At 48.7% G+C, this 15,130-nt stretch overlaps 2 protein-coding genes across 6 annotated transcripts in view; both read left to right on the forward strand.

Annotated features, from left to right (window-relative positions):
* The first annotated feature begins 11 nt into the window (after positions 1 to 11).
* Positions 12 to 12,241, forward strand: RNPS1 (RNA binding protein with serine rich domain 1). 2 transcript variants are annotated; one of them, XM_075566426.1, is made up of 7 exons: positions 12 to 167; positions 5,607 to 5,762; positions 6,041 to 6,235; positions 7,200 to 7,302; positions 8,417 to 8,570; positions 9,162 to 9,306; positions 11,038 to 12,241. In XM_075566426.1, the coding sequence occupies exons 1-7, from the start codon at positions 91 to 93 to the stop codon at positions 11,135 to 11,137; spliced, it is 930 nt and encodes a 309-aa protein (XP_075422541.1). In that variant the 5' UTR covers positions 12 to 90; the 3' UTR covers positions 11,138 to 12,241. The 2 variants fall into 2 exon arrangements, with proteins under 2 accessions (XP_075422541.1, XP_075422542.1); XM_075566427.1 differs by lacking the exon at positions 12 to 167 and adding an exon at positions 4,492 to 4,617.
* Positions 12,242 to 14,310: 2,069 nt separating this feature from the next.
* The window catches only part of TELO2 (telomere maintenance 2), a 68,308-nt gene continuing 67,488 nt past the window's right edge, over positions 14,311 to 15,130 (forward strand). For 2 of the 4 annotated variants that reach the window (XR_012787451.1, XM_075566439.1), the window contains exon 1: positions 14,311 to 14,460. Coding sequence is in view for 1 of the 4 variants with exons in the window: in XM_075566439.1 (XP_075422554.1) it covers positions 14,442 to 14,460 (19 nt within the window). In the remaining 3 variants the exon portion in view is untranslated. The other 2 variants (XM_075566440.1, XM_075566441.1) reach the window with 2 other exon arrangements.

Genomic DNA, 15,130 nt, shown 5'->3' on the forward strand with positions numbered 1-15,130 from the left:
CTCTTTAATGTAACCACGCCCACCAACCGTACCCGGCCTAGTTCATTGACGTCACCGGTAGGGCGACCCAGGCTTGTTCTAGCTGTTGGCATGGCGGCCTCGCGTCACAGCGAGCGCGACGGACTGGCCGAGCTGCGGAGGGAGAGGCAGAGAAAAGCCGGGAAAATGTAAGCGAAAGGGTGGCGGAGAACAGGGGGGGGCAGCGACAATCCGTGTGCATCCGCGGGGCCTGTCGCCTCCTCCGCCCCGGGAGCTGGCGGGGCAAGGCCGGGAGAGGCTCGGCTGTTGGCCGAGGCCTGTATTGCCTCTGGCACTCGGTCCTGTGGTTAGGGATTAGGCCCTGGCGCAAGGCCGACGCTTTGGGGACCTTGTAGGCCGCAGCCGCGTATAGAATGAATGGGGTTTCCCGTGGTACCGGTCAAGGCCCATATACCGCCGCGTTACCGGCCCTGTATCTGCTCCACGTCCCCCTATACTCTTATTCTATATATGTGTAATATTGGGGCGCTTTCTTACGTTGTATTTGTCCCGATGTTGGGGGTTTCCTTCAATCTGCTCGGGTAGGAAAAATGCTCCCCATCCCCTTCATGGGTAATAGTTATGTGTTTCCTGCGCCAATGCAAGAGGGGCTGCATACTAAACAAATGTACAATGTGTGTGTGTGTGTGTGTATATATATATATATATATATATATATATATATATATATATATATATATATATATATATAATCCGCAGCACACTCAAAATGAAAAGTTATTTAATCTTTAGAAATACATCAGGCAATCCAGAGCTCTGATACTGATGTATTTCTAAAGATTAAATAACTTTTCATTTTGAGTGTGCTGCGGATTCTATCCTTTTGTATATCTTAGAATCCGGTTGGTGTTCCGTGTCTATCTGCTAGCACCTGGATTTTGTGTGTATATATATGTATATGTACTGTATGTATATGTGCGCGTGTTTTTTAAGTGTTGGATTCTCCGCAATTTTCAGGTCAATTGAAAATTGTACCAAATACAGAGAATTTGCATCTGATGTCAGACGCACTATTAGAGAGGATTGGGGTGCCTTACAATGCATCTGATCTCAGACGCTCTATTAGGCCCGGGCCATAGAGGGGTGGGGAGTTCGGAGCCGCGCTGAGGCTGAGCCAGCGTCCGCGATCGGAGGCGGGGCAGTGACGTCGCTGGGCCAATCGCCCGCGACGCACTGACGTCGACGTCACTTGACGCAGCTCCGCTCTCATTGGATGTTTTCAGCCGACAGCGCGCTGAAAAACAGCTTGGCGCTCGGCTGAAAACTCCAGCGCCTCCGCACGCCTGCGGACGCTCGCGCGAGCTCCCTCTCAAGGCATCCTCATTGAGGATGCAGGGGCTCAGCGCGGAGCGTCTGCACGGCCTGTCCTTCTATGGACTCGGCCTTAGAGAGCAGCGCTGCCACTTTCTATTGCAGACTAACCCGGAGACTTTTTGCAAGAAATAGTTTTTTGTTTATCTTACCTGCGGATGCCATCTCCCACTGCAAGTTCCAGTCAGCATGGCTACACTACGTCACATGGTGCTGCGTTGCCATGACAACAGGACACCTTATGGCGCAGAGGCATCACTTTCCTCCCAGTTGGCATGGCAACTGGTGTCACGTTGCGCCACGTTATGGCAACGCAGCACCATTTGACGTCGCATAGCCATGTTAAAGGGATTTGTCGGGAGAGATGCCGCCCGCTGGAGATAAGTCTCCGGTGAACCTGGAGTGGTGGCAACCCTGTTAGAGAGGGTTGGGGTTCCTTACAATGCATCTGATCTCAGACGCACTATTAGAGAGGCACGGGGTTCCTTACAATGCATCTGATCTCAGGCGCGCTATTAGAGAGGGTTGGGGTTCCTTACAATGCATCTGATCTCAGACACGCTATTAGAGAGGGTTGGGGTTCCTAACAATGCATCTGATCTCAGACGCGCTATTAGAGAGGGTTTGGGGTTCCTTACAATGCATCTGATCTCAGGTGCGCTATTAGAGAGGGTTGGGGTTCCTTACAATGCATCTGATCTCAGACGCGCTATTAGAGAGGGTTGGGGTTCCTTACAATGCATCTGATCTCAGACACGCTATTAGAGAGGGTTGGGGTTCCTAACAATGCATCTGATCTCAGACGCACTATTAGAGAGGGTTTGGGGTTCCTTACAATGCATCTGATCTCAGACGCGCTATTAGAGAGGGTTTGGGGTTCCTAACAATGCATCTGATCTCAGACGCGCTATTAGAGAGGGTTTGGGGTTCCTTACAATGCATCTGATCTCAGACGCGCTATTAGAGCGGGTCGGGGTTCCTTACAATGCATCTGATCTCAGACGCGCTATTAGAGAGGGTTGGGATTCCGTGTGTGTGTGTGTGTGTGTGTGTGTGTGTGTGTGTGTGTGTGTGTGTGTGTGTGTGTGTGTGTGTATTAGTTGATAACATACTTCATACATGTTTGTTTAAAGTAGCATTGCTATGTATAAACGTGTATATTCATACATATACACACTTATGCTTGGATTGCACCTAATACATGGCCACAGTACAATGTTAATTATTTCAGGTTTTGTGTTGCCAATGAGAGAGGGTTAGTGAATCCTGCGTCCATCTGTATATCCGCAATGGATAGTGCTAGTCCTTTTGACTCCCACTCACAGATTATTGACCCCCAAGCGTCTGTGTTGCTGCGGGTTGTCGGGCTTCCTGTAGTGGGGAACCAGCCCCGGTGCTGTTGAATCTGTTGTAGTGGCACTTTCTTTGCAGTGTTCCATGTGATGAGGGGCTATACACCGAGCATCCTCAACAAGCGCGTCGTTCTGTGTCAGAAAATCAATTGTGTATGCAGAGCATGTGCACTGTAAAGCAGCAGTTATCCTACATGTCTGTGTGTAATAAATCAGTTCTGCACTATGAGAAAATACTTGTAGCATTAAAAGAAAAAGAAAAATGTATTAAAGACATGTTTAATGTTTCTAATGTAGGAAGCATTTCCAAAGTGACAGCCCCTTCCCCTTCTGATAGGCTCTGGCTCTTGAGCCCCGCCCTCTCTCTAGCAGTGAACCAATTGGATCTAGTAACTGCCCAGTCAATCATATTCCAGGAATTACATTGCCCACAATGCTGTGCAAGAACTGAATTAAATAACCGCCGATTCGGCGATCGATGTTCAGCTTAGCTAATCACTTGTCAGTGTGCAGATTGTATTGATGCACATATTGAATGGGGAAAAAAAATATATTTTTTTTTAACGGCAGCTTGAACTGCAGCTTTAAGTGAAACTTCTTTGTCTTTTGTCACTGGTTTGTCACAAATTGTATTGGTGTTGGTGATGTTTTTAATTAAAAATCAAAATACAATTTCATTGACAAAATGCAAAGCAATGTGACTTATAACGCGCGTGCTCGTCACCAGCCCCCTGTATTAGCTATTTGCACTAATTGTGTGCGTCAGTGTGCGAGCGTCTGTGTGTGTGTCTCTCGGTGTGTGTCTGTGTGTGTGAAACAGGGTGGGTGTTGGTGGTCTTCACTCCATGTCCTCTTCTCTGGTGCTGCTGCCCATGCGTGATGCGCTGCCGAGCGCCGGAGACCTCCTGCACAGGCACGCTGGAGACCTCTGCACATGTGCACCGGCCGGAGTATTCTTCTGCGCATGCGCTGAGGGGGACGGCTCTCGGTATGAATGTGCTCATAGTGCCTTGGCGCATGCGCTGAGGGGGGCGGCTCTCGGTATGAATGTGCTCATAGTGCCTCGGCGCATGCGCTGAGGGGGGCGGCTCTCGGTATGAATGTGCTCATAGTGCCTCGGCGCATGCGCTGAGGGGGACGGCTCTCGGTATGAATGTGCTCATAGTGCCTCTGCGCATGCGTTGAGGGGGGCGGCTCTCGGTATGAATGTGCTCATAGTGCCTCTGCGCATGCGTTGAGGGGGGTGCTTGTACGCATGCGTGCTGGATGGGGGAGAGGGGACATCAATGAGAGGAGACATAATCAGATCGTGAACACTGACAGAGGACATGCGCAGATCGCTATGGGTGACTGTGGGCATGGAAGGGGGTGTTGGTGAGGGCGGCCCGACAGCCTCATCTGCCAGCACTGACGTCACTTCCATAACCTACTTCCGGCTCCTAGAAAGGCGATTTGGTGCAAAGAAGTTTCACTTCAAGAAGTACAAGGGGAGAATTTGAATTATGCTAAAATGCAATTCTAAGCTTAAGGGAAATAGGAGAGACTATGTGAGCCTAATCTTTAAAGTTATAAAGTACACCGCTTTATAAAACCTCACAGGTCTCTTCTTCGCGTGTACAGTGCTTTCCAAACCTCGCAGGTCTCTTCTTCACGTGCACAGAGCTTTCCAAACCTTTTTTAATGGACATCTGCTGCTGTTTTGTACTTTTGACAATGCTCCTGACCCCTCTCCGCCCCGGTAGTATTATTTTGTCTCGCCCCCTCCCAGTGTCTCCGTGTACTTACTGGGGTCCTGCAGTCACTGGTGTTCCTGCGTGCTGCAGGGAATTCCGTGGCTGGCAAAGTGAATCCGCGGCGGTGTCCGTTGCGTGGCTGTTTACATGCTCTGGTACAACAGCAGTAACGCCACCGATAGGTACTGACTATGTATCGTGGGAACAAGGGGTCCCCAGGGCTAAAACAAACAAACATGGCACATCTGTGGAGGACCCCCCCCCCCGTAACAATGCTGTAAAAGAGAAAACACCCGCTGGCGCTGCCTGGTTATGGGATTGCTCTGTTGGGTTGGTCACGTCGATTACCCAATAGAAAACAAGCAAGTACCTGCAATGCCCCATGTACGTCATTCGGGAACTGTAAGGGTTAAAGTTCTTCGATCTGGAGCTGGCTGTTCACACTGAATGTTCTCTATCTGCCGAATGGGCCGTTTCCAGTCCTAATTCTTCACCGACCTAACGCTGCGGCCCCGCTGGCGCTGACCGCGCTCATGCTTGAGTGGTGACGTCACCAACTCTCCAAGCAGGCGCACAGGTGCCCTGCGAATTTTGCGTACATGCACGGGGGTGGTTGCATGGGGGGGCCTATTGAGTGCGCTTCGAACACTTTTTTTGACTTCCCCAGCGTCAAACTTGGGAGAGCATGCATGCCGCGTTAGTGGGGACGTGAGAATTCACTTTGCACAAAGTGAACTTGGCAAGCGCCGCCCGCTCAGTGCTAGCACCTAAAGGTACAATCCCTGGTGGCTGCCCAAAAACCCTTTTGTGAAGAGCTTCGGCAATATCAAGGTTTTCCTTGAACAAATGTAACCACACCTAAAGCAAAGCGTTAGCTGCCGTATCAAATAAGTTGTTCCGGGCTTTCTTATTCCTACATAAATCTGATCTAAAGTGATTTCTTGCGCAGTTTTGCAGGCCAGGCAAGCTGTGCAATTGTGGAGCAAAAGGATGACCCTAGATGTATGAATGAGACTATCCCAGACTTTGCAGCGGACCTAAAAACATTTCGTACAAATCCTATTGCATCCTCCATTTTGGCTTAAGCAAGAGCAATCTTATCTACAGAAACCAATGCAGTAAAAGTGTGGAAATGTTGCCCCCCTGTAACGTCCCCCCTCCCCCCCCCCAGGGTCCCCTCTCCCACCAAACGTAAAGAGCGATCAGACGACAAGACTAAGGAAAGGACAAAGGAGAAGGCTCCCGGCAAAGAAGCCGGGGAGAAGGATCGCGGGCGCGAGAAGACGAGGAAGAGGCGCAGCGCTTCCACTGGGAGCAGCACCAGCAGGTAAGTGCTGGGGGAAGGGCCGGGCTATTAAGGATGTAGTTGCCCCCAAAAACGACCTTGAAAGAGAGCTTGGTGTTCGGCCCTATAAAACGGAGCGTTTTTAGTTTCCTAGCTGTCAAGGCGTTTCTGATTTTAATTTGAATGTTTTTAGTGCAGAAGGCCTCAAGCCTGCAGTAGTGTTCACCTGGCGACTCCTGTTTGCGTCTCCGTCCTATTTGTGTTTCCGATGCCCCCTGTGTGTTCCCACTTTGTGAGTGTTGTTTTCTGTCGCCTCCCAGCCATACTCGCTCCAGCTCCTCCTCCAGCTCCTCTTCTGGCTCCAGTTCGGGTTCCAGCTCCGGCTCCAGTTCCTCCTCGGCCTCCAGCCACTCAGGAAGTTCCAGCTCGTCTCGGAGCTCTAGCTCCAGCAGCTCCTCCGGCTCCCCCAGCCCCTCCCGAAGACGTCACGATAACAGGAGGCGCTCCCGGTCCAAGTGAGTCTTCATTCGCTAGCCCGCCCTCCCCACCACCTCTCCGGGGCTGTTTTTTCGCAATTAACACTGATGCATTATCAGCCACTGCAGCCCCTGTGCATTACCTTATATTGGGTATAATATGTGGCACTGCCTGCCTAAAAGTGCAATACGCCCTTTTCTTTTAATAGCGGTTTATTTAAAATTTTCTTTAGAAAGTCCCAAACACTGGAGCAGTGTCTCTGAACTCTCCTGCTTCTCCACTGTGCTACAGAGCATAGATTGGGCTACTGACGGCATACACCCATCCCAAAGAAGCTGTCTCATGCCCAGCGCCTCTGATACGGCTGTTTTGAAGTGCAGTAGTGTTGCACCGTGGGAAGGCCAATGTAACCATTTGGTTTAATTTTGTTGGAATTGCACACCATTTAGAGATCAGAAAACTGGAGGTGTACACACACCCTATTGTACAGTAGGTGGGGACAGGGGGAAATATTTAAAACAATGAATAAACACATGAATTTATTGAACCGTTTACTTGACAATAAATGTGGTTTTAAATCGATCACATTTTAAAATAAATAATTCCCCGTTACCGTCCCTGATTCCAGACAATCAGGCATGGGGCATTGATGACATTTGGAAATAAGGAGGCAGACGCGCGGTGAAGTGATTTTTGGGGGGATAAAGGAGGGCTGAGATCCTGTTGAAGCTTGTGTGTGAAACTGCGTATCACTATATTAATATCACGATGCAAAGTTTCAATATTGACTTGTTTTTTTTTTATCACGATATTATTTCGGTATATGGCCCGACTAGTCTGAGCAAGGTATCTTTTCCCTGCCGTTACTTCCCACAGACGTGATCAGGAGAAGACCTGTATTCTAGTCGTGTGTTCAGATTTCCCCATTTCTAGTGGTATTTAAAGCTTCCAATGGATCGTTTTTGTTCACCAAAAAAACATGAATATTTATTTATTTTAAAGATCCAAACAGCCAAAGCGTGACGACAAGGAGAGGAAGAGACGGAGCCCGAGCCCGCGACCCACCAAAGTGCACATCGGAAGGCTGACCAGGAACGTCACCAAGGTTAGTCTGGCTTTCTCCCAGGCTTCAGATCATCCGCACACTTCTGCGTGGTCAGGAATACCGTGATGCGCAGGGACCTCACCGACTACCTTGCCATATCTTGGCGTTCACATGTTTCATGTAACATTTATCATGGATTTGATTTTCACAGGTGAAATGATTAGCGTGACAAGCGTTCGAAACCTCCAAAGTTTTCTTCAAATATGTTGTCCAAAGTGAACTTGACGTAGGAAGCTGAGGTTTGAAAAGCTAGGCACACTATCATTTCATCTATGAAGGTGATCTAGAACAGAGGTTCTCGACTCCAGGAACACGAACGGTGCAGGTTGTAAGGCTATCCTCCTTGGCACAGGTGGCCCAGTCATCTGGACTGAACCATCTGTGCTGAAGCAGGGGGTACACTTAAAACCTGCCACTGTGGTCCTCGACGACTGGAATTGGGAACCTCTGTTCTAGGAGGTATCTCAACCTACTTCCAAGCTGCATTTCTCCAGGACCAATACGGCTAGTAGACGTTTAAAGTACACTGGTTACTGGTTATACTTGGGTGAAAGATTAAGGACATTATGGTAGCTGTCGCCCAGTGCTTGGAAGGCCAGACATGGTCATTCTCCATTGGGATACTTTGTTGTGGTGTGTTTGTTTTTTTTTTGTTTTTTATGTGACTGAGCTCAATATGATGACCTACAAAAGCAGATTTCCACCATTATTTTTCTTTTTGTCTTATCCTATTTGTCTAGTTTCATATCCGTTTAGAAAAGGCTTATTAAGTGCTCTCCACCCCAGCAGGCAGCCGGGATGTTCCCCGTGCAGAATTCAAAGAGACTTACCAGAGCAGCGGTCTTATCCTGCGCTCCTCTGATGAGGCTCATTGAAGTCCATGGTGTAAAAATGGAGAGGATTAGCAGCCATGTTAACTTCAGTTTGGGACCCAATGAGCTTCCTACAATGGGGCTACCCATCTGTGACCTGTTGGGGAGAGATGATCCATGGGGGTTTCTTCTTTTTGGGCTGTCGGCGTGAGGCGTGAGTCCTTGGTTCACGCGGTACTGGATGCTGGGCACGTGACTGCAGGTTGTGTCCGCGTTGTCTGATCAGTGCCTCCCTGTTTCAGGACCACATTCTGGAGATCTTCTCCACCTACGGGAAAATCAAGATGATTGACATGCCCCTGGACCGTACCCACCCGCACCTCTCCAAGGGCTACGCCTACGTGGAGTTTGAGATAGCGGATGAAGCAGACAAGGCCCTGAAGCACATGGATGGAGGTAAATGGGAAACTGTTCATTTGATTTGGGCATCGAACCGTTCAAACACAGTCACCTGACACGTGACTAAGGCTCAAAGTCTCCTGACAAATGCAGAGTACTTTAATTGCTTGAACAAATGTAACCCTGCTAAAAACAACTATTTGGCTGTTTTTTGGGGGGGGAAATACAGTACAATGTATTTTTCTTCGGGCCTTTGAATATGGAAGTGTTTCAGTCCAGAGTGTTTGTTTACACGTATCCCACCCTGTCATTGAGGCAGTAAAGGGGGGGAGGGGGCAGGGGTTCCTGTGCAAACTCTTGTTGAACACCCAGTGACATCCGACAAAGAAGCAGCCTGAGAAAATGAAAGCCGCCCGAGTCCCCGCTTAGTGTATACAGCCTAACCGTTAGTCAGCCATAGGGGCCAGATCTGAGTAAATCTGTCACTAAGATTGAACACCGTAAGCAAGTCACTGCCATTGGTTTATTTGGGCCTGAAGATGACTGACCCTTAAATGTAATCTCTGACCTCATTTGACTCTTCTTTTACAGCTGCCTGTATGGTTTCACCGCACTTCCGTCCCATAATCCTCCTGTGTCTCTTTGCAGGGCAGATTGACGGCCAGGAGATCACCGCCTGTGCAGTGCTCACCCCACGACCCATGCGTGTGATGCCTCGGAGGTTCAGTCCCCCCCGTCGGATGCTGCCCCCTCCCCCCATGTGGCGCCGTTCCCCCCCGCGTATGAGGAGGAGGTAGGGCGGCTCGCTTTGGCGCAGACACTGGGATGCGCTCTGGTGCACACTCATTGCTTGGACAGTCTCTGTGCGCTTTGCTCTCGCATTCTGTGACGTTGTATAAAACATGGTAGTTTAGGATAAAAAAATACATTTTTATATCCCTCAAGTTTACCCTTTTGTTCAAATCTAATTGGGGGAGATACTCGTCCTATATTTCTCATTTGATTTAGAGGAAACCAGCAAAAAAAAAAACCACCTTGGTGATATATTTGCCAATGATGTCTTTAGAAGTTACATAGTCACATAGCACAGGGGGGCGCAAACTTTTTTCCCTGCGCCCCCCTGACGGCTGTCCCCTCGCTCCCGCGCCCCCCCCCAACCCCAACTTACCCGCGCTCCGGCGTAATGACGTCACGTTGCCATAGCAACGTGACGTCACATGACCTCGCAGCGTCATTTTGACGCCGCGTTGCCATGGCGACGCCGGGAGGAAGCCGCCGGAGCCACGGGTAAGTATGTTTTACAGAGGCCCTGCAGCTCCCCCGGCACTTAATTTAAGTGCCTTCGGGAAGCGCGCGGGGCCTCTGTAAACCCCGCGCCCCCCGTCGGCAGTCTCGCGCCCCCCCTGGGGGTCGCGCCCCACAGATTGCGCACCGCTGACATAGCAGATGAGGTTGAAAAAAGACACATTTGTTCAACATATGCTAAATTTAGAAATCAGATACTTTATCCTATATCCGTACTTACAGTGTAATGATGCAGAGGAAGGAAAACACACAACCCCATCAACACATCATCCAATCATATCTCATAAGGGGAAAATAAATTCCTGACGCCAAATATTGGCAATCAGATTACTCCCTGGATCTACATCCTTCCCGTGTTTACTTATTTGGTATATCCCTGAATACCTTTCCTTTCTAAAAAGATGTCCAACCTTTTTCCTAAACGAAATCTCCTGTATCCGCCATCAGTCTCCATGGGTAGTAAATGCTACTCGCTGCCCTTACTGTAAAGAGCCTTTTCCTGGTTGCTTCTGGTAAACTTCTCTTTTATTTGAATGGCAGCAACATATTCTGTAGCACAGTACAATGTGGGAGGGAGGAGAATAACATTGTATGGCGAGTAAATGCATGTTTACACAAACTCGTGCAATGAGGGAGGCCCCTGCCCAGGGAGATTACATACATGTTCTGTTTGCTTGTTGCCTGGCTCTCTGCTCTCTCATCCTTCTCCTGACCATTTCTTTCTCTATTGTTTCCTCTGTGTCCTCTCTTTCCTCACACCCTTCCTATCTGCTCCTGCCCCCCCCTCCCTTTGCATGCTCTGTCTCTTGCCCCGTGCCTGTGCCCCCCTCCCTTTGCATGCTCTCTCGTGCCTGTGCCCCTCCCTCCCTTTGCATGCTCTGTCTCGTGCCTGTGCCCCCCCCCTCCCTTTGCATGCTCTCTCGTGCCTGTGCCCCCCCCTCCCTTTGCATGCTCTGTCTCGTGCCTGTGCCCCCACTCCCTTTGCATGCTCTGTCTCGTGCCTGTGCCCCCCCTCCCTTTGCATGCTCTGTCTCGTGCCTGTGCCCCCCCCCCCCCCCCCTCCCTTTGCATGCTCTCTCTTGCCCCGTGCCTGTGCTGCTTTGTCCTGCACGCCCGATCTCTGCTTCCTCCCCCCGATCAAAAAGCGGGCGTTGCACCCTCACCCGTGTAAAACTCGCATGTCTTGTGTAGGCCGTAACCACCTGTGTCTTCCCCGCAGGTCCCGCTCCCCTCGCCGCCGTTCCCCTGTCCGCCGCCGCTCGCGGTCCCCGGCACGCCGCCGTCACCGCAGCCGCTCCAGCTCAAACTCCTCGCGGTGAATCCCCGGCACCCCTCTCCCACGTGTCCCTCCGAGCAGACGCTGACCGCCGCAGTGTTTAAACAACCAAGCGAGCCGGGAATCGTTTTATAGACCCCACAACCTGAACGGGGCAGTCCTCCCTCCTGCGGGGTGGCTATTTTTTTTTTTTAAACCCATTTGCCCCCACTAGCAGCAATAGGGTTAACCACCCCCCAACCTTATCTAAATCTGGGGGTCTTTTTAACAGGACCTCCCAAGTCCTAATCCTCAGATGCCCTCACCTCCATCAGATATTGAACTCCCATTGGTGGGAAATGAAAATGGCCGCCTACAACGCCATTGAGTAGCCAACCCCCTGGTTCAGCGTTTGGCAAAATAAAAATTGCTGCCAGGAAAGTCAGATTGAAGGGGACGACACAGGCGGCCTCCCTTGTTAAGAAGATTCTCGCCCTGCGATGGCCTCAAACTTTGGGCAACTAAAAGCAGTTTGCCTTTTTAAACTAGTTTGGCAAGTAATGGAGTGAATACGCAAGTCGTTCCTCTCACTGATTGGCCACAGGGACCGGCGCCCGTCTTTTTGAGGCGTCCGGGAGAAAGCGTCAACCCCTTATTCATCCATGTTCTCTGCGAATGAGCAGCTGAAATGTCCCGCAGTGGAGTCGGCCTTTTAAGATCTCGCCCCCTTCCACCCTCTCCCCAAACCATAGCCATGGTGCAGAAAGATCAACAAGCAAATAAACTTAAAAAAAAAAAAATATATACACGTTGAATGAATGCCACAATAATGCGTTTCCTCTGACACAACATTGCCAAATCCCAGCACAGAGAAGGCAATCGGAGCGGGGTTTGGGGTGAGACTGGCGCAGTCCTGTTCCGTGGGGGCGGGGGAGGAATGTGGGAGAACTGTCACATTTACATCAGCGTGCCGATTAACACGTCTGCTCCCTCCGTGATGTCGAAGTGCAGTTAGAGCTCAAACATTCTTATGGGTAAAAAGAAAAATATGAAAATGTAACTCTTGTACAGTTGATGCTACTCATTTCTTTTGTTTTTAATTTTGTAGTGTTAAAAAATTTAAATCGGTTTGTTCTGTACTGTGGAATAAATGGAAAGGATTTGAGAAGCCTGTGTGATTTCTTGCATAAGAAAACAAGAGTAGGATTCAACCTGCGTTTATCCTACTGCTCTCCCGGGAACCAAGAGGGGGACATTAAAGTATTTGTAACGAGCCGCCAACACTCGAGGTTTTATACAGAGGTTTTATCCGCGAGGTTGTAATCGCGTTAACATTTATGTGGGGTGTTTCTTTTTACGGTTTCTCTTAAACATTAAGGAAAAGGGGATGACGTAAGGGCTCAAAATAACGCATTCACAAACAATATGCTGCTCAAATCTCAGATCTCAATCGTGTTGTGGTTCCGCAGGTGGCAGAAGCCTCGTTCTGTTTATCGCGCTCGATAAGAAGTGCTATAAAATGACAGCTGTCAAATATCCGCTGTTCCGAATCGCTGATTTGTAGACTGATGTGAAAGAATGTTCCCGCAGCGAGGATCCTTAAATCTGCATCGCAGAAACAAGGCTATGGCCCCCAGCCTCCCTGCTGCAGGCGTGTCTGGCGGAGCGTGCAGAGACTACAGCCGCGATGGGGTCGGTCTGTAGGGGGATGGGTGGGGGCGGGGCCATGACATTGGCTGCGCACTGACGGCGTCGCTGCACGGGAAGACAACATTCTTGTCTTCCCTGCTGGCGTACACGCACAGCCACTGGGGCCTGCCCCATAGAGGGCTGTGCTATAGGGCGTGCACGCCGTAGTGTGCCACCGGGGACTCGGCCCAAGAGTGGGATTACGAAAGGGTAAGTCGTGTTATTTCTTTCACGCCCGCGGTTGCCCAAATACGGGTTTGAACTTGAGCTGTGGTTGAGGATTTCAGACTTCACAGACTTGAGCAACGCAGAACCTTTTGTATGGCACCAACATATTCAGCAGCTCAGTACAATAGGGGGTGGGAACATAGAGAAAGCGTAACGTGTGCCATTTTAAACCTAATGCTCCGAGAAGCGTAACGTTTAAAATCGCATTATAAACATTAAAAAGCATGTCTTTGTATTTTGTGAGGTCTGGGTGCTGCTCACAGATGTGTAAACCTTTTCGTTTTGGAACGTTAAGCGTTCCATTTTGAAATATCGCAAAACATCTTTTATTAAGGAGTTGGACCACCAATGATGTATTAGAAACAAAAAGAAAGCCCCTCCCCACAAGGCTTCCGAGAACAGGAGGGAAAGAGAGTAGTCAGGATTGAGTCTGGTGCCAGATGTAAAGTAATGTCTGGGAGTATTTTTGTATTCATATATATCTATATAGCGCCCACAGGTATATTTAGTGTTTTACAAGAGAAAATACAGTACAGGGAATTATAGAATAAGTGCAACAAATGAAATCAGACCATAGGAAAGGAAATCGCTGCACCGATCTTTAAGATCTACAATCTTAAGCATTTTATGAACCACTTGTGTTGGTTTGAATACACCAATCTATTTCTCTAGCATTACTAAGGCTTCTTAAAAACTGCTTTGCAAGTGCCAGCTATGCTTCAAATATAGGAGATTAAAATGCAATATTTGGATGTGAAATAAATATTAAAAGCATGAAACTAATAATTGGGAGAAAGCAAACTCCCCATTAAACCTTGTATAGTGGTGTATGTAGGAGGCAGGTGTTACTGGTATGGTATAGTGATTTTGGTCATCTACATTATCCATAAATTATGATTAGACAAATTCAAAGTTACCCCCATCCCCTCCTGTACATGTGCAAACTAGTAACTCAGAAAAGTCTATATTTATGACCCATGGCTTTTCATCTGATTTATTAAGAAACGGGACTTAAAACAAACATGAAAGTATTAGAATTGAGGGTCGGATTAGGACATCATCCTTTGGGACCACATGGAACAATGTCCTTCCCTGAAGCCGCTAATGCACTACCTTTGCTTAGGTGTACAAACATGGCGTCTCTGCGGTGTAGTGTACTGCACAAAGAAGTCGCTGCGCCATTTTACTACACCCAAATCGCAGCGAGACACCATGTTGCTACACGCGGAAAACAGTCTGGGAGTGAAATCTACGGAAAGATCAATGCGTTCACCCCAACGAAGCACCATTTAAATATTAATAATTTGTAGCCAGCGATATATGATCAACACTGGTTGAACCAAGTTGGAGCGGCTGCCCGGAATGACAGTGTCGGGTGTAGTAAAATGGCCGTGAAGGACTTCCGGTGATTGAAATTAGTGGAGCAAGATGGCGCCTGCCAGGGATTGAGCATGTTAAATAGCAGGGAGGGTGAGTATTTTTTTGAGGGGTATAAACCTATACTGATGTATTTCGTATTGTGATACACATAAAGAAGAGCTCCTGATGATAACTATCGATTTTACAGGCCTGATTGCAGATTCAGAACCTGCATGGCTGCCATATATAAAAGAATGTAAAGCGGCGATCCTCTCACCGGGGAGAAGTCCTGGTAGTGTATTCAGCGATCCTCTCACCGGGGAGAAGTCCTGGTGCTGTATTCAGCGATCCTCTCACCGGGGAGAAGTCCTGGTAGTGTATTCAGCGATCCTCTCACCGGGGAGAAGTCCTGGTAGTGTATTCAGCGATCCTCTCACCGGGGAGAAGTCCTGGTGCTGTATTCAGCGATCCCACCATCTTTAAATTCTGCAGTGGCATTCCGGGGGTAGATTTCCCTTCATGGAGGGTTCACATGGCCACAGCCACTTGCATTCATCAAAGAAACAAAAGGGAAATCTTATGTTTTTTTTTCTTTAAATTAGTTGTGTAGTATTAATATTTATTGCATGAAATATTTTTTTTTTAACACAATGCCATTTTTATGAGTATTAAAGCATCCTGTGATTTCTATGGCTTTGTCCATAGGTCCTTTTTACCAACCAACAGCCTGAGGCAATCACAGTTCCCCATTTCTGAAAGGTCCAACTCCCAAGAACATTAG

Source organism: Ascaphus truei, chromosome 11, assembly GCF_040206685.1.
Source record: "Ascaphus truei isolate aAscTru1 chromosome 11, aAscTru1.hap1, whole genome shotgun sequence".
Taxonomy (NCBI): Eukaryota; Metazoa; Chordata; class Amphibia; order Anura; family Ascaphidae; genus Ascaphus; species Ascaphus truei.

Bases quoted from the DNA above. Each gene is read 5' to 3' on its own strand.
- RNPS1 (XM_075566426.1), top strand. From the start codon at position 91: ATGGCGGCCTCGCGTCACAGCGAGCGCGACGGACTGGCCGAGCTGCGG. The intron at 168-5,606 runs GTAAGCGAAAGG...CCCCCCCCCCAG, and splicing joins CAGAGAAAAGCCGGGAAAAT to GGTCCCCTCTCCCACCAAAC. The intron at 6,236-7,199 runs GTGAGTCTTCAT...TTTATTTTAAAG, and splicing joins AGGAGGCGCTCCCGGTCCAA to ATCCAAACAGCCAAAGCGTG.